Raw genomic sequence first — 19,044 nt, forward strand, 5'->3', positions numbered from 1 at the left:
ATGTACGAAATCGTAATATCACTGGTTTAACATCGAAATCCGTGAGTAATATAAAATCGGAGAGCGGAATAAATATATCAAATATTTTAATTGATTTTTTAACTCCTGTCAACTATACGGAATTATCGTAAAAACATACCAATAAATTCTTATTGGTTGGGTTAAGTTATAAATCTACTCGTTATTCACGTAATCGAAATATCTAGTGGGCAGGCGGCTAACAGCCGAAAACCGGTCCTTGATAGAATTGGAGTCTTTATATGTGTGCAGCTTTCACCCAAGGTTGTAGGCTTCCACCAGCTAAACCGGGTGAGGTTGGTGCTCTGTAAAGCGCATGCACAAATCTGGCTTTTCGTAATCTGAAAATACAGGAGATTCTACTCCGCCACTAATATTCTAATATACAATAGCATTTTTTTTTTTTTTTCACGTGTAGTATAGAAATTTGTAATAAGATACATAATGCGGTTATAATAAAATATTGTGCGATTATTTTCATATAATTAAAATTAATATTTATTTATTTTTTAGAGAATATGAGGAAGCGGCGCTTCCAACGCTTCTAATGACGCCACTGCATTTTTGTCATTTCCAGTATTTGTTTATAATTTTTATGCAAACACAGCTTCCCAATCATCAAATGTCACTGCATGCCACTGCTATATACACAAATGTCTAAATATTACATACTAAAAATAACTTTAAAAAAATCTATTATTTCAATCAAGTGTTCATTTTAAAAAATAATAATGAATTAGATAGATAATTCTAGGTTGCAACTCAAACTCAATAGACACACTGATTTTACATGAAAGTTAAGAGTTAAGACCCAATAGACCCTACTGAACCAGTAAGGTCTAAGTCAATTTTCATGTAAAACAATAGTCTATTAATTAAATAGAGCCTATTAGGCCAATAGGAAATTTTTTAACAAGGTTAATTATATATTTCATTTATATTGTTTTTTTATTGAAAATTATCTAAAAATAATCCAAATATAGATTATTTTTATCCATAACTAAAATCTAGCAGAAACTTTGTCATATAATGTAAGAAAGATGAACAAAAGATTACTAAAAATAAATCTAACACTTATAAAATTTTAGTTATTTTTTTATTTTTATTCCTTTATAATATAGATTCTAATACTGTATAATAAATAAAAGAATCAAAATAACTAAACATGTTTTATTAGAAATTTTAGCTAATTTTCCAAAATGAAATTTTTCTTTCTTTTTTTTATATTTTGTAATAATTATTCATCTTTCTTCTTCAACTAAGATTATAATAAAATAATTATCTTTAACAAAAAATTTTAAAATCTGATTTAAATTACAGCATTTTTTGAAATTGTATGAAAAACTTTCATCATAAAAACATGAAAGCAATGTAATTTTTTAATAATTAAATTTTAATATTAATTTTCACAAATCTTATTAATATAATTTCAATGCTATTTTCAGATTATCTATCAGATATTTTATCACAAAGTAAAATCATTAAAATACTTCTATTTCAAAATATTTGACTTTCAAATATTTAAAAGAAATGCTTATACAGTAGAGCGTCGATTTTCCGAAAGTCAATCATCCGAAATGTCAATCATCCGAAAGAATTCCAGTCGGCAAATTTAAATTTTCGCCAGTGCTGTGGCACTTCAATCTTTGGCTATGTCTTGGGCTACTCAAATATTTTACTTTTTTGATACTAAATTAACATCTGAAGTATAATTTTTTATTCTTTTTATATTTTTCAATATATTTATTTTGTTTGTACAAAATAAAAAAATAATTTTTAATGATACAATAGTCTTTGTTAGGCTTAACATCAGCAAAAATTCAACGCAAAGCGACATGCAATGGAGAAAAATTTCAACATCGGATATGTTAAACTATTTTTTCGTACATAAATCGGTTATCCAAAATATCAGTTATATGAACAACCCCAGTCCCCAATTGATTCGGAAAATCAACGCTCTACTATATTATGTTTTAAAAGTTTACTTGAATTATTTTCATTTTCCATGGAGGATGATTTATAAGCCCTTCATTTTCAAGTTCTTCCACAATTTTGTTATCCAGCTTTTCATATATTGCCATATCAAGATCAATATCAGGGAACAGATCAGTTATAAGACTCATAAACAGAGATTCATCTTCATCAATCTGAATAAAATTAATTATTTAATTAAAATATTTATCAAGCATTATTGAATGCTTAGAGTCAAATAAAGCTTGAAAACTTATTGAATAAATTTCGTTTTAATATAAATCTGAAAGTAATTACTAATTTGTTTCACCAACTGTGAATGAATAATATCATTGAAAATACATTGTAGTTATTTATCTACAAGCATTTAAATATAATTGCAACTGTTTAAAATCATTTATGTCATAATAAAAAGGAGTAATAAGTAATAATTAAATAACTAATTTTTAGCATATTTCAATATTTTAAAAATTACTTATTGCTCCTATTTTATAAATCAACAGAATGAAATATATATAAGTGTGTTTAAAAAAAAAAACAGAATGTTAGAACAGTATTATATTTAAATAAATAGTAAAATTTGTTAAAATTAGATAAAAATTGCCTCATTTTACACAATTGCATAATTTTATTTTTTTGTAATTAATTTCGCACCTTCCATACATCTATCAATACAGTACTTTATTAAAAACTATTTATTGCTAAAAGAAGTAAAAAAGGTGTGAAATTAATTAGTGCTAAGTTTCAACTTTAAAAAACTAATTTTATTGTTCTGTTATCAAACATTTCAAAAGTTGGTTATATTGACCTAATTTTCAGAAAAATTTAGCATTTATCTCTCTGCAAAATTAGATTAATATAAAACTTTCAAAATGATCACTACTGGGTTTTTACTACAATCTGTAATTTAACTGCACTTCTATTTTTTAATTTGAATTTCTACACAAATTGTGGTGTATCCCACCATGTATATATATATATGTTTTGTTCATTAATATTCTATGTTATCTGTAAATTCCTCTTCTATGTAAATAACCTGCACTATTTTTCCTTGTTTGACTCTTCCGACCTATATGCACTTTCTGGCTAGTTTTGGGCTGAGAAGAGGGCACCAACCAAAAAGGCAGCATAGAAGACTTTACTTTCTTATTCATTCTGGGAGAAGCAAGCGAAGGGAGAACCACATCAGGAGAGAAGGGAATGAGTCCATGTGGTCAGGGAGTATACGTCCAACTTGTCATACAGATAAGGGGGACTTCCTTTTAACATAACCTTTCTATACTTTTTTTCGAACCTAGATTATATTAGTTTTTATTTTAGGTTAAGTTAGTTATAATTAGTATTATAATATGGCTCTAACGAATTGTGTACTATGGTATTATAATACTATTAGTATTATAATATGGCTCTAACGGATTGTGCAATATGACTCTTAACGGTTTTCATTAACCCGTCACACCACAAAATATTAGATTCAAATAGACTTTTACAATACAGTATATGTACATAATATTAATAGACTGATAAATTATATTTCTGTATAACTTTATGATTTAATCAATAAAATTATTTTGAAATAACTAACCAATTTAGATAAATTCATATCTCTCAAAACTCTCATTACAATTGAGGATTCACTTTCTCCAACTCTGGCTCGTTTTGCTGATCCGAGAGTTCGAAGAACTGACAAAATATTTCTTAACCCAAAATCATAATGGACCTGTTTACAATTATAAAATTCATTTTTATTATTCAATTATTACTATTAATATTTCAAACAGATCAATAAACTTGTATTAGTAATTCTGTTAACACTTTTCAGACTAAAGGTTAGCCTTTGTAATTTAAAAATAACCAACAATATTTTATGTTCTAATATTTTAAAATTTGTTATTTTGTATCTTAGTTAACATTAAAACAATTAATAGAATAATCATTAAAAATAAAAAAATATTTTAAAAATTATAATAAAATGTCTTTTTTTAAATTGAAATAGTCCAATAAGTATTCCTCACATCAAGATGAAAAAAAAAGCTTCAAACATTTTATTTTGCACTTATTTTGGTATTTATATATTTTTGATCTAGGATTATCATTTGTTAAATCTAAAGCTTTATTGATTGACAACTTTCTGCACACAGCCATTTTACAAAACATTGAAATATTATACAATGCCTACTACTTACAATTGATGCACAGTGTTCATCATTTCGAGCACTTGTTAGTGCTGGAAATGACAGTTTTTTCATTAAACATATGTCCTATGTTGACTATAGATGAGTCTATGCCAGCCATCCCTATAGAGTAACAGGTAAAATCATGAATTTGTGAGATTTGTCCTTTGTGTTTTACAAAAATTAACTTTCCAGTGTTTAAATGAGTTGCACTAGCAAAGTATTAATAAATATCATTATCATATGTTGATCAAGTTAAAATTTTGTTATCAAAACTGTTATTATTAATTTAACTCTTTAAGCTTTAAAAATGTTTTCTATTCATGTATCTAAAGACTAAACTGTTTTTACCCCTTAGACCAGGGGTGGCCAACCTTTTGCATACCATGCGCCAATTTTTTGATAGACGAGTTCAGATGCGCAGTGGCATACCATGAGTGTTAGCCGCCCGGGTTGGAGAAAAATTTCGGCCTCCCCTTAATTAGGTATTTCAATTTATAAGACGAAAATTCAGTTTTGCCACAGAACAAGCAATGAAAAATGCGGTTGTAGTGTAGTTACCCGTATAAAATAGTTCTTTAAGATATTAGTGGTGTACATGAACACGAATGTATCGTGTACCATACAGGCAAAAAACAGGTGTCGCAGGAACTACTCGGGAAAAGAAGTTAGTAGTCTAATCCGATTCCGATTCCTGGACAGTCCGGACGGTAGCACTATCGTGGGACGTTAGCACTGTCATTTAGACACCTGTAAACTGATCGAAAATAAACATACATGCATACACTGTAATTTACTATGTGGAGAACACTCATTTTATCTGTAAAGTTGATTGCAACAAATTGTGCAACAAATGAACTTGCCAAGACAGACTATAAAAAATTAATTTTCTATGTAATATTCATAATTGCAAAGAAGCCAAATCTGGCAATGTTGCTCAGAACTGACTGAAGCGCCAATTGTAATCGTCCAATGCGCCACGTTTTGGCCACCCCTGCCTTAGACTATAAGGGGAATTTGTATAGGAAAACCTGTGTAACAAATTTTCCATCAGCTGATTTCATTTTGAATGAATGAAGCCAATTTAGGCTAATTTCATGTTTAAAAGATTAAATAAACAAGTTAGTTTGACAACGTCTTCGTTAAAATAACAATTTATTTCTTATAAAGTTATGTCTTTGCATTGATTTCTTTATAGTACTGTCACGTTCAAACTTTTTTTGATGTTATACTTGTGCTCCTTTAGCAATGGTACTATCTCAGATGGCTCAGACACAAAGTTCAGTAGTTAAATGGGATGATGCAAGCATTATCAAGCCAGTGAGATCCCCAACATTAACGAAGACTGCTGAGAAAATAGAGATTTATAAGAGCAAATTAAAGGAGGCTTGTATTAATATGAGGGACATGAAAGGCCTTCCATCGGCCTAAAAGTATACTGTTAAAAAATCTGCCGCAAACTCATAATTTACACTTTAATTTTATTGTATTAGTAGATACTTATATTTAGTAGTATTTCTGAGTTTATTTTTATTTTATTTTTGTTTTTATTTTATTTTTTATACATTACTACTATATTATCTTTTGAATCTTTTGTCAGTGTTTTTTGAAATTTTAATATTTGTATTCAATCTTGTGGAACAGAATCTTTCTGTCGTCCATTTTAAACCTGACGATGGCCTATGGAATAGGTCAAAAACATTTGTTTTAATTAAATTTTCTCGGCAACGATAAAGGTGTTTGGTTATTAATTATTATTTTGCTGAGCACATTCCTTTTAAATTTTATATGAAAGATAACAGCAATATCTTCAAAGCCCTGAAGACTTTTGCATTGGATATAAAAATCCTCGACTGAGAATCTTTGAAAATGTACCTGTGGTACCTCTATGAGGGCTTCTTCTTAAGTGCAAGGACTTAGTGTAGGTTAATCCATCACTGTGTAACGTTACTTCTGCGGTCAAACCTGCTCTACTAAATTTATCACTGTAAATACTTTGTCTAGTTTGGTAACACATTGTAAGTGCTCCCTAGGCACTCATACTAAATTGTAAGTTGCAGTTAGACTTTACAGATCATGTGTTGTTTCTCAGGTGTAACGTGTTTTCTGTTAAGGGCTACTAACTATGCGTGTAACTGTACCTCTGGGTGCAAATTGCAGCTTTACAAATAGTATTATCACATCATAATTGTTTTGGCCTGTTTTGGTGACATTATTCCCTTTTTTAATCAATAAAAAGTATCCCATTCTTATGTTAGTACCACAAACAGTACCTGAGAAATTTATCATACATACTTCTGTCAGCTCAACAAGCTTGTATTATGTATGCGTATCGGTAAAATTGTTCTCAATTATCACACCACAAAAACATGTACTACTGTAATTGTATGCTCATCTTTGTAAATATTATGTACTTTGTTTTCAATCCAATTAAACACGATGCAGGTGCCCATGGATCCCTCAACAACTTTCAACTATCCTATCTCACTTCTTTTCACCTTCACCTTACTCTCTTCTTATATAAACTTTACTCCTTCCTTTCTTTTCTGGTTCCGGGACTATACCTATGAGTGCGGCCCGTCACCGCCTCCTACAATGTATCAACTAATGGGACTCTGTGTCTACGCTGATGGTTTGAAGTTTGACAAGGGAGTGGGATTTTCTGTTGTCATTATAAAGAACAGCAATAACATCCATCAGGCTCAGAACAGGTTTACCAATCACTGTACAGCTAACCAGGCCAAATCCCTGGCCATCCACAAGGCCTTACTTTGGATAACAAATAACTGGCTAATCAGCTGGCTAAAGAAGAACATCTGCAACCACATGTGGAAGATTTGGCAGGAAAGATGGGACACCAGTTCTACAGGAAGGACAAGTTACAGCTTCATACAAGATGTCCTCCAGAGGAGTAATTACAAGTAATCTAGTTCCTATGTACCACACTACCCAATTGTTGACTGGGCATGGCAATTTCTGCAGTTACCTAAAAAGGTTTCTGCAAAAGACAGACGGGAAGTGTCCATGTGTCCTCAACGAAGAAGAAAACCCAGAGTAAATCATCTGGACCTGACCCATCTATAAAGCAGAGAGGAAGGAACTCATCAGCACAATCCAAAAGGAAAATGAACTATGGCCATGCCACAGGAAGACTTTGTAAGTAACAGCAAAATTTTCAAAGCCCTAAAGAAATTTGCTTCGGACATTAAAATCCTAGACTGAACAACATGAAGGGCTCAGCTGTTGGGCTTCTGGTAGAACACCTTCTCTAACACATTGTACATAATGTAAAATGCACATTGTAAAGTGCCATTTCCAAGGGTAAACCAGCTCTACTGTTTAGAAAGCTGTAAATCTTTACTTACCTCTGTAGTACTTTGCACAGACATTTTATGCACCACTTTATATATTGTAAGTATATGTCATGTATTATTTTAAAACTGTTCTCTAACCATCATGTTTCATCTGTTCCAGGTCCCAATTAGGGGCGTACACTAATATGTAATCTTTGTAATTCGGTATTTGTAAGTTGTACTGCTTAGTCTAGTATCATTGTAATGTCCTCTAAAGGCAGTGTTATATTACCCTGTACCATCAATTTCTATTTCTCTCATCTGCATGGAACCCACATAAACAAGTTCAGAGTTATGCTATGTTACAAAATTTGTTCTGTATAGCCTGCTCAAATAAGGTACACAATTAGACTGTAAGCAATACTATTGTCATGCCAAATATTTTATGTATTTCCTGCTTTTATGTATTAACTATTATGTACTAGTAAATGTATCAATGTTTGTAACTTGTATATTGCTTTTGTTTTAAATAAATGCAATGCAGGTGCCCATGAACTCCTACACATCTTTCCCACTATCCTATTTCACTTTATTTTCCCCTTCACTCTAACTTCTTCATTAATACATTTTCTTCCTCTTTTCCATTTCTGGTTCCGCGGCTATACTTCCAAGTGCGGCCTGTGACATCCTATGATGTATCAACTGATAATTTTTTTTTGAAAAGTTTAATTAAAGTTATTTTCCTAAAATGTTTATATTAATAATAATTTTTTTCATTTTGTTTATTTTCTAAGTATTATTTACTTATGTGTTAATTTGTTTTTACCTGTTTAGTTAATTGTTCTTCACATAATTTATACAAAACAAAAAACTTTTGGGCAAGAATGATGTTTTCTTGAAATCCACAACTAGCTAATTTTACACGAATAATTATCTGAAAAGAAATTATAAAAAAATATTAATTTTACTTCAAATTATAAATTACATATCTATATTATTTTTTTTAATTTAATATTTTTAAGTAAAATAACCTGTCTATCTGGAACCATCATTGCAACGCTTCGAAAGAGTGTTTTTAAATTTTCTGGCAATTCTTGTCTTCCTGCATATCCTGGATTCTACAAACAGATAACTTTTTCAATTTAATATAATAATTCATAATAACTAAAAAGAAATAATTATTCAATATAAAAATGCAAATATTCCAATAAAAAAATATTTATCATATGCAATTTATGTAAAAATGTTCAAAATTCACTAACTGAAAATTTTAATTCTAAAGATAAACATTTTAAAAATAATTTAATAATGATTGTTTTCTTATTCTTGAAAATTTATGTTATTATATTTTGCTTAAGTTATGTGATATATTTAAAAGCATAATATAAATTTTATTAATATGGTTAAAAAGAGAGATATTGCAAATAAGCAATTTATTTTTTTGTATATTTCAAATAACATTTTAATAATTTTTTACGTTGAGATTCTTGCACAGATTATGTATAAGTCCCATTTTTTATAAAATTTAAACTAAAGAAGAACATATTTTATCTAGTACTTTTATGCTTTTAATAACATATTTGTTGATGGATAAAAATATTAATTATTATTATTCTTTCATAAAATTTCAGCTTAAAATAAAATACGAATGATATAAAATATAACAAGCTTCTTATCATTTTAATGTAAAATATGCTCCAATAAATTAGTTCATTATATTTATTTTTTGTTTTCTTAAAAAATTTTTTAGTTTATTTTATGTTTGAAATGAGACTTCACTTATTTATATTTTTTAATTTTTATAAAATTAATAATAGTTAAATTTAAAGATACAAAATATTTAAAATATTACATAGTAATAAATAAATATCTTACCATAGTAATGAATATTCCAAATTCTGAATCGAGTTCTACAGTATCACCATCAGAAAATATAAATTGTTTCTTTCTTTCTTTACGTGCAGTAAGCACAATATTGATTTGTTGTGCTGCTACTGATAAAACAGGCAAGTTTATTCGATTGAACTCATCAAAACATCCCCAGGAACCTGACTGTGCAAGACCTGAATCAAAATTACACATTATCATCCAATATGAAAATCCAATTAAATAAACTGATAAATAAATATGTATAAATATATAACTTGGATAATTATTTAGATACAGAATATTGTGCTTAATTTTTATAAAGGGGCTCTTGATATAATGATTATCTAATACAGTAAACAATTTTGTTGCTATTCTTTATATATAAATGTTGAACATCTGATATAGTGAATGATTTACCTCAAACCTTTGACAGTATACTTATAGTATAGTGAATACCATAAGTGTAACTAAAATAAAAACTGATAAGTAAAAGATTACCTTTGAAAATGCGTCCTAATCCACGAAAATCCATTTGATCAGAACAATTAAACACAACAACATATTTGCCTAATGTTTTTCCCATATCTTTTACTGTTTCAGTTTTCCCTGTACCTGCTGGACCGGCAGGGGCTCCACCCAAACACATTCGTATTGCTTGAGCAAGTGTTATATAACATCTGAATTTTAAAAATTTTAATTGACATTTATTGAAGAGTTGAAATGCTTATGTATCAAGTAATATAGTATATTAAGTTTTAATTTTGAATTTTAAAAATTTCCATTTTACTTACCTATCAGTTAAGGGTGTAACTACAAGTCTTTCTGTACAGCCTAAGAACTCATTCTGATAAATGAAATTCACATCAGTGATTCGAATAATGCACATTAATTTGTCCAAATCATAATAAAATCTGTTTTGTTTTAGCCATTCAAATTCCATAGGTGATTTTATATTAGCTTTTACCTGAAACATTAATAAAATTTTAATTTTAAATAAATTTTAAATATACTTTTAAAAAATTAAAATGCATTGTTTAATTCTATTCATACAAAAAATATCATCAAATTTTTTGTCTGTATCATCTTCATCCATTTACTATTTTAAAAAATTATGAAAATTTGAAATCACAAATGATAAATAATCTTATAATCTTATATTTTCAATTAATATATATGAGGGTTTATAAAATTATAAAAAAAAATATAAAATATTATATCTAACAATTTTGTGAACCGCCGGGGAGGTCAGGAACTGTCGACTCTCCCTTTTTGGCGACAGGTCGTTAAACCTTCTCACTTGTAAAGATGGCTAAATTTCGAATGCGGTCCTGAAGAGTCGGGATTCTTTTTGTCGTCGACGAGGCGTAGGCGATATATGAGTAAAAGGACACCATTTAACAATGAAACAACAATTTATTAGATTAACGAAAAGAAAAAAATTTAAAAAATACAAAAATCTAACATCAGGGAAGTGACTTTAGTTCACTAGCTCCTAACTCGCAGAGAGAGAGTTTACATTAATTGTTCCATACCTCTAGTTTACTTCCACGTAGGTAGGAAAAAGTTAGTCCTTTTTGCCGGTAATCGATGCACACAGTTAAAATTTTCCGCGACTTAACCCTTTCCGACAACCGTAGATGTGAGACCCCCCCGAGGAGGGGGAAAGAAGTCGCTTTTATAGCTTCAGGTAGGAGAAATTAGTCAGGTGATCTCCTATTGTGTGAGATAGAGTTGGTCCTGCAGGTGTGGAGGTTAAAGTTGTTCCCGGGACCAAAACAAAATGACAAATTCAGACTTTAACTATAAACTTTTTGTCTTGCAGCAGAGGAATGTCATTGTTCGAGGGTTGAATGTTTATATTAACGATGAAAGTTATAAGTTTCAATCGATATATGATTCTTTTTTCTGACAATGTTATTTTAACGAGGAGGTGACAAATTTATTTTAAATATGTCAAAAATTTAAGGGAAAAATGAACAATTTTGGGCTTATTCTGAGGTCGGATCTCACAATTTTATTTAAATAAAAATAAAAATATGCAATAATAATAAAAATTTATAACAATTAAAATTAAAAAATCACAATGGCAGATGAATATGTCTGCAATATGCAAAACATTTTTCAAGCTTTTTAAAGACATTCTTGCTAAGATTAGGTAAAGGAAAAGCCATTTGATGAGCTTGTAATTACAAGTTAGAATTGGCAAATAAACCATGTCCATTTTAAAATAGATTTTGAAACATATAACTTATGAGTTAGTCATACAAATTTACAGTAATTTAACTTCTGTTCAGTATTCTGATGATTCAGATTCAAAATGATTCTAGATTTGAAATTATCATCATCAATAATAATTTTAAATCTAGAATCATTTCAAATGTTGTTATATTTTAGTACAAAGATTTTTGTGTTAATAAGTAATAGCATTTCTTTAATAAGTATATAATCTTTGTATTAATAAGTAAGAGCAAAAGGTTAATTCCTATTGATATTGTAACATAATATATTTAGCTGATTTTTATGTTGTTTGTATTTTATATCTTTTTATTAGCATATTTGCTTTTTCAAATTAAATAATTATTTCAATAGATTCTATTATTATATCCCGCCCTCTTTAAAAAGAAGAGTCAGCCTTCCTATGGATGACTTATAGTGCTGTTTGTTGTGTTTTGTTAATATTTTTTTGTTTTTCTTTCAAGCTGTTCTAGTTCTGCATGTGTACTATGTATAACTCCAATGAATATGTCAGTATTGGGACAATGTATGTATTGACAGCTTTAAATGTGTGTTTTGCATTTAGCTGTGTTGTCAGTATTGAGTTTAATCTGCTATTGTATTCTTTTGTTAGTCTTTGTTTTATTTGAGTGTGTTCTGTGAATTTGCCATATTAGAATATTAAATATTTGTAGATTTGACCCTTGACTATGAATTCAATGATGTCTTCATTTCCAAAAAGGCTACAAAAACACCTTTCTTCAGGATTCTTTTTATTTAATGTAGTGCTCTGCATTGCCTAGACCAAACTCCATTTGAATGTCAGTGAGTAAGTGCAGGACCAGATTGGCTAAATACCAGAAAGGCCAGTCAATATGGCAGAGTAAGTAAGTAAGTAAGTAGTCTTTATTGGCGTAGAAGGCTTTCGCCTGTTACAAGGGCGTTTTATTTTGATAAAACGCATATTAACAACTTCAATATGGCAGAGGAGTTACACAAAACAAATTTATAATTTTAGGAACTCTAATGTTAAAAATATTTTTAAAATAAAATCATAATATTTATGGATAACATTAATAACATTTTCAATTGGTTAATCTAAGAGTAAAGCAACTGTTACTATTTTTTTTAGAAGGCCAGTTTTTAACATGATGCCAAAGATAAATTTTATATCCATTTCAGCCCTAAGTAAACGCATGTAACTTCTAATAGGTGATTTTGTGACGAAGATCCTGACTTTTCTAATATTCTTGTTTTTTGGCAATAAAATTTTCATTTGTCGGTTTTTTCTTTCCTTAAGCAAATGTTGGTAGCAAAAGATTGCATCCAAAACGCCTCATTTTGCTTTTGCACTCCTTTCAAAATCTGGATCATTCGCTACAATTTGATCAACAACTTCGGTTATCATTACCAAACTTTTATTAAGTAAGTCTGTAGAAAAATTTTTTGAGTTCTTTGTTTTCAGAATCACTATTTTCCAGTTCTACATGGATTCCTTGTTCTGCCAGTTCTTGAAGCTTGTCGTTGTTAAGACTCTCACCAGAAACCTGCAGTAACTCCTCAATATTCTGTTCATATACATCTCCTAGATAACTTCTTCCACACTTCGTTTGTGCATTTATCAGTTAATTCTTGCCAAACAATACCGATATTGCCTATGGCACTATCGGTATCATAATGCTATATTTTTTCCAAAATTACACCAAACAAACAGATTTAAAGAAAGTACACCTTTTTGCCACCTTTTTCTGATTGGTTCGTGTTCGTAAATAATTGTATTATGTATGAATCAGTAAAAGGCCACAATAATTTATATCAATATAAATTTTGAGATTTCTTTACGCTTACAGTATACCGCATTATATCGAATCAGCGTTAAGTAAGGCAGCATTAAAAGGGGTCTTATTGCATATATAAAAATACTAATCTCCTCTTAAAACTTACCAAATGTTCAAAAATATCTTTCTGATGAACATGAATTGTTATTAATGTTTCAAATTTTGTTCTTTGGTATTCTGATAAATCATAAGTTGTCTGTTTAATTAGTTTTCTCAAAATATCTCCAAATCTTCTATTTGCAGCTCCCATTATTTTCCTATTAAAAGTTGCACGAGACAAAGCTTCCTCAGCATCTCTTGTCCATATCATCTGGAGACCAAGTAAAGCTACCTAAATTTTTTACATAAAAAAACATATTTATATAACAATTAACATTTTTAATAAACAAATAAATTATAGCATGTTATAAATAATATATCCATTCAATGAAAAAATTATAATTGAGGCAAGAAAATATTTGGCTCTTCATTGGAATCTGAACCCACATCTTTTGCATTTAGTAAAAACATAACTTGAGATTCATTTCTAAATATATTTTCTGGTGATTCTTCCACATGATAGGGATACTAAAATCACTAGTATTTTTACTACTAGTAATGTTACCATCCTGAAAAAGGAACATACCTGACAACTCTACTAACAAAACTAAACCTGTAATTTGACATTTATTAGCATTATGTAAAATATTATTTTGATTAATAAAAATATCAAAAAATTGCAAGCTACTGTGTAAAGTATTACATAGTTCTAGTGATCCTGTATGAAATATATCTATGGTAGCACTTTTAGAAACAAACTAAATATATTTGTTGTAAATATAAAAAAATGAAAAATAAAGAGTTTTATTTCTCATATTTTTTGATACTACAGAATTAACATAATTTAAAAAAATACATTGTACAGGTTAATAATGAAGTTGTTTTATCTGCATAATATACAAGATGCAGTAATAAAAAAATGGGACTGATGCCATAGCATAAACATGTGCATACTCACTACAGAAAATTTGTTTGTTTTTATTCTTTCTACTCTTCAGGCACTAAAGAGAAGTCACAGAAATTTCTATAGAACTCACAAGACATTAGCTTAAATGATGCGTGTATACAAGTATAAACCTGCATAATACATACAAGGCGTGTATTTTAAGTAAGTACTATTTTAAAATAGGGCCGCTGCAGCACTGCAGTCAGTGTTCCATAAATGCACACTGAGTACCTACATTTGTTGTCTAGTCACAGATGCCATTACAAAAGGGTTTAAAATGCCTCAGACAATTGAAATCCTGCTGACTATGAAGTATGCATGATGATTCGTTTTCTTAATGCAAAAGGCGTGAAAGCAGCTGACATTCATTGGCAGATTAGTGAGGTGTATGAAAAAACATTATGAGCGATGGAATGGTAAGAAAATGGGTTAGACAATTTAAAGATTACTGTACTAATGTCCATGATGAGGAGCATAGTGGACAACTGATTGTCTGTCAATACTGAAGTCTTGTTGCAGAAAGTTGATGCAAAAGTTCGAGAAAACAGACACTTTACAATTTCATCATTATCTTATAATAACTTTTCTCAAGTTTCAAGGAGTGTTCTTTGTTTTATGTTGTTTACTTAATGTTTATACGCCCTTCGTGATGCACTTAAGACCCCCCCATGAGACAGGAATAGACACTTACTCTGAATGCTTTATTCAAAGTCCTACTTGGACCAGGCGATCTCCACACTTACACATTAGTCAGGGCCATCTGTCTTGCACGTCCCTCTCTCTCTGGTGTTGCCAGATCTTACCATAACATGTTCCCTTTTTTTTTTTTTTATTTGACAAATGAAATGACTAAACACATAAAACTTAAATACATACATATTTACAAATTGAGTCAAACAGGAGCTTTAATGATTCTTCCTGATCTAGTTGTTCGTGTCGAGTTTGAAACTTGTTTTCTTTTGAGATTGCTACTTCTTCCTTTTCCTCAGTTTGTTCCTTTCCATTTTCTTGTTTCTCTTCACCTTTCTCTTGAGGTGCTTTTCTGGGGCTGTGATTCAGTTTCAGATGCACTCTGTTTCTTCGGTAATGTTGACCATGTGAGTCTTCTATTAACTATGATCTGGGTTCATTTAGAGGTTTTACAACAGTTGTGAGGCTCTGGACAGGTCCAAACCCTCACTAAAATTTGCAAAAAATAATTGTTTTAAAGAAAAAAATATATAGTTGTTAGAAATAGATTTTTATTTTACGAAAACGCGATGCTAACTTTTAAACAATAGAAGAATGTAAGTCCGTCGACCATTTCCGGTTGGAGATCGAATTAAACTTCAATTTTGACCTCTCCTGCACCCCCGAAAGGTTTCGAATTGTCATCAGGTGATGAGGATAGACCAATCGGAAAGGGGAATCTGAGAGAAAACAGATAAAACCCCGGAAATTCAAGGACGCGACGGCTTCTTCTCCCGAAAGTTCCAAGTGACGGATCTATTGTTGTGCGTGTGTCTCGCAACCATCTTCGTCTCCATCTCCTGACCACAGATCGACATCTTTCCATCAATGAAAGTCAACTGCATCATCTTGAAGTCGTCGAGACGTGATAGAATGGTTCATTCGCGAACAAGGGACACTCCTCCAAAATGGAACTATCTTGGAAAAGAGAGGAAGACCCAGAGGCCGCAGCCGCTGCAGAACTTCCAAGATCGCGGAAATTTTGTAAGCTTCTTTTGTGTTTAATAAACGGTTGTGTTGTTTGTAAACGAAGCATCTATCTCTGACTCAACTGCTTCCACATGTCGTTGATTGTTACCGCTCGGCAATCCAAACAGCAAGGGAGACGATGACGATATATATCACATATTATCGTTTGTCGACTTTTTTAAATTTCTCCCACCCTCGGCCCTCACACAGTTGCCGGAGACCATTCTTTTCCTGTATGCACTAAAACTCGTGCTGACGGTCTCAACGGATTGAGGGGAACACTACCTCTGTCATAATACATTGACATCCTGTTCTGGTTTTGCTCTAGTTGTTGTTGGATATCCTCTCTACAAAATTGGCATTGGTGATAATGGAATGATTTGTATGGAGGTGTTGACCTTAAGTTTCTTCCAATGCACAGCTGAGCTGGAGATCGTAATGAGTTCCTAGGAGTGCCTCTCCAGTTTTGCAAAGCCAAATACTAATCTTGATCTGCTTCTGTTGTCTTTTTAAGTATGTTTTTTATTGTTTGCACATGCCGTTCTATGTGGCCATTACTCTGGGGATATCAAGGACTAGATGTACAATGCCTGATACTCCATTTGTCACAGAAGTGATTAAAAGCTACTGAAAAGAATAGAGGACCATTATCAGTCATCAATATTTCTGGACTTCCAAATTGCAAAAAGGTTTCTTTGAACTTGGGAATAACTATGAAAGCATCAGTCGATGGCATTTTATAAACTTCTGGATAGGCACTGTATCTATCTACAATTAGTAAATATGGACTGTTGGCCAAATAGAAAACATCCGCTGTTGCTTCTTGCCATGGATATGTAGGGACTCTGTGAGGTATCAGAGGTTCTTTTGTCTGAGCTGGTCAAAACCTTTGACATTGTCTACAAGATTTTACTACTTCTTCTATGTCACGATATATTCCTGGCCAATATACCTTATTCCTCACTCTACTGAGTGAAGTGTTGATTCCCAAATGTGCAGCATGAATTTGCTGTAGAACTCTGAAATTATTATGGCAGGTCCTTTACATATAATATCCTTCCATAGGTATAGGTCTTCTTTAAAATCGTAGTAGCATTTGATGTTTGACGAGATAGACTTTTTATGTACCAGCCATCCATCTAATATGTATTTCTTTAGAGCCAGCAGACTTTGATATTGTCTTGTGTTTTCAGCTAATTCTATGAGTTTGATGTCTGTAATTTTCATACCAACTGTTCTTATTAATACTTGATCATCTAGGTCTGGTGTTGAAAAATTGGATGTAGAATGCTTTATGTCCCTTGAAAGAACATCTGCAATAAAATTATCTCTTCACGGCTTGTAGTATAACTTGAAGTCGTATGCCAATAACTTTAGCATTAATCTCTGCAGTCTAGGAGACAATGCACCTAACAGTTTTTAATTAGCATGATTAAAGGTTGGTGGTTGGTATATGCTACAAATGATCTTCCAAGTAGCAGGTGATCAAATTTTTTACATCCATAATATAAGGCGAGTAGTTCCATTTCAATTTGGGAATAGTTTTGTTGTGTATCATTCAAAAATGATGATGAAAAAGCTAAAGGTTTTCCTTCCTGTGAAATTGTTGCTCCTAGAGAATGTTGACTGGCATCTGTATATAGGGTTATAATTTTGTTTGTATCAAATTGTGCTAACGTTTGAGGCTGAGTTAGAATTTTCTTTATATAATTAAAATCCCTTCTTGCCTCTTCTGTCCATGTCCATTCAATATTTTTCCTGAGCAGCTGCCTTAGATTGTATGCGAGATTTGATAAATTAGGTATAAATTTGCCTAAATAGTTCACTAATCCAAAGAATCTTTGTAGGGCTTTTTAATTTTCTGGTTCTTTTAATTGTTGAATGGCAATAAGTTTTGATTCTTCTGGTTTTATACCGTCTGGTCCTATTATGTGCCCTACAAAAATGACTTGCCTTTGTGCCAGTTGGATCTTGCTTTTTTCAAATTTAAGGCCATGAGTTTCTGCTCTTTGTAAGACTTTTATCAGTTTTTGATTATGCTCTCTTAATGTGTCGCCATAGATTAGAACAGTGTTCCGCAACCTTTTTCTACTCACGGCACACCTCTGACTCGACATGACTCAACACAGCACACCAAAATGTTATTCCCCTCAAAAACGTATGATATGATACTATTAGTAGAATTTCGTAATGCCATAAATCTATTATTATTATTATGTTGAGTTTTGTGAGTTACACTTGGTTGACAACGATGGCTGTGTATTACACCAGACACAGCATAGTAACCAAAACAAGACAAAAATTCAATAAGTGTGTCAGTGTATGTCTGTATTCAGGAATTTCCTAACAATATGATATGTATTCAATATAGTGGCCTTCTGTAGCATAATGTATGTGTTTCTATTCAATTTTAATGTTCCCAGTCTTATGTCTAGCATGTGTGGTATGACACCTGTAGAGGAAAGAACGACAGGTATAATAATAACCCTATCCATCCTCCATAAAAGTCTTATTTCCTGGGCGAGTTCTGTGTACCTGCTGATTTTTTCACTGCATGTGTTTTGAACATTGTGAGTGTTTGGAACAGATATGTCTATAATTTATGTGATTTTATTGGGTTTGTCAATGAGGCATAAAATAAATACTATTGTGGTAAATTGTTTTATCTGTGATTACGGCTGTTGTAGTACATTTCGTGCTTGTTTTTTCCAATACTGTCTGTGGAATGTAGTTGTAGTATGGTTCGTGGATGTTTAATAGTTTGATGTTTCTTTGCAAGCTCTTGATGTATTTGCTACTTCATGTCTATGTAAATTATCTGTCTTGTGCCAAGAGCTTGCAACCAGAAGTGATGTGTTGTATAGTTTCTGGCAGGATGTGACATTTTCTGCATGTGTCATTTGTGAGTGTTGTATCTTTGAGTATGTGTTTTCTGTAGTTTTTAGTATTTATGACCTGATCCTGTATGGCAATCATGAATCCTT

General features: G+C 31.0%; 1 protein-coding gene across 1 annotated transcript in view; it reads right to left on the reverse strand.

Annotated features, from left to right (window-relative positions):
* The window catches only part of LOC111638743 (dynein heavy chain 5, axonemal-like), an 86,677-nt gene that overhangs the window by 23,157 nt on the left and 44,476 nt on the right, over positions 1-19,044 (reverse strand). Inside the window, exons 6-13 of the mRNA XM_023384501.1 lie at positions 13,484-13,708; positions 10,117-10,289; positions 9,824-10,002; positions 9,332-9,519; positions 8,488-8,574; positions 8,283-8,390; positions 3,575-3,709; positions 2,004-2,165 (exon numbers count right to left, since the gene is read on the reverse strand). Of these exons, the coding sequence (XP_023240269.1) occupies positions 2,004-2,165; positions 3,575-3,709; positions 8,283-8,390; positions 8,488-8,574; positions 9,332-9,519; positions 9,824-10,002; positions 10,117-10,289; positions 13,484-13,708 (1,257 nt within the window). The remainder of the gene's footprint in view (positions 1-2,003; positions 2,166-3,574; positions 3,710-8,282; positions 8,391-8,487; positions 8,575-9,331; positions 9,520-9,823; positions 10,003-10,116; positions 10,290-13,483; positions 13,709-19,044) is intronic.

The sequence above is a fragment of the Centruroides sculpturatus genome, unplaced genomic scaffold (assembly GCF_000671375.1).
Source record: "Centruroides sculpturatus isolate CEXI.00-Female unplaced genomic scaffold, Cexi_2.0 scaffold1016, whole genome shotgun sequence".
NCBI classification, from domain to species: Eukaryota; Metazoa; Arthropoda; class Arachnida; order Scorpiones; family Buthidae; genus Centruroides; species Centruroides sculpturatus.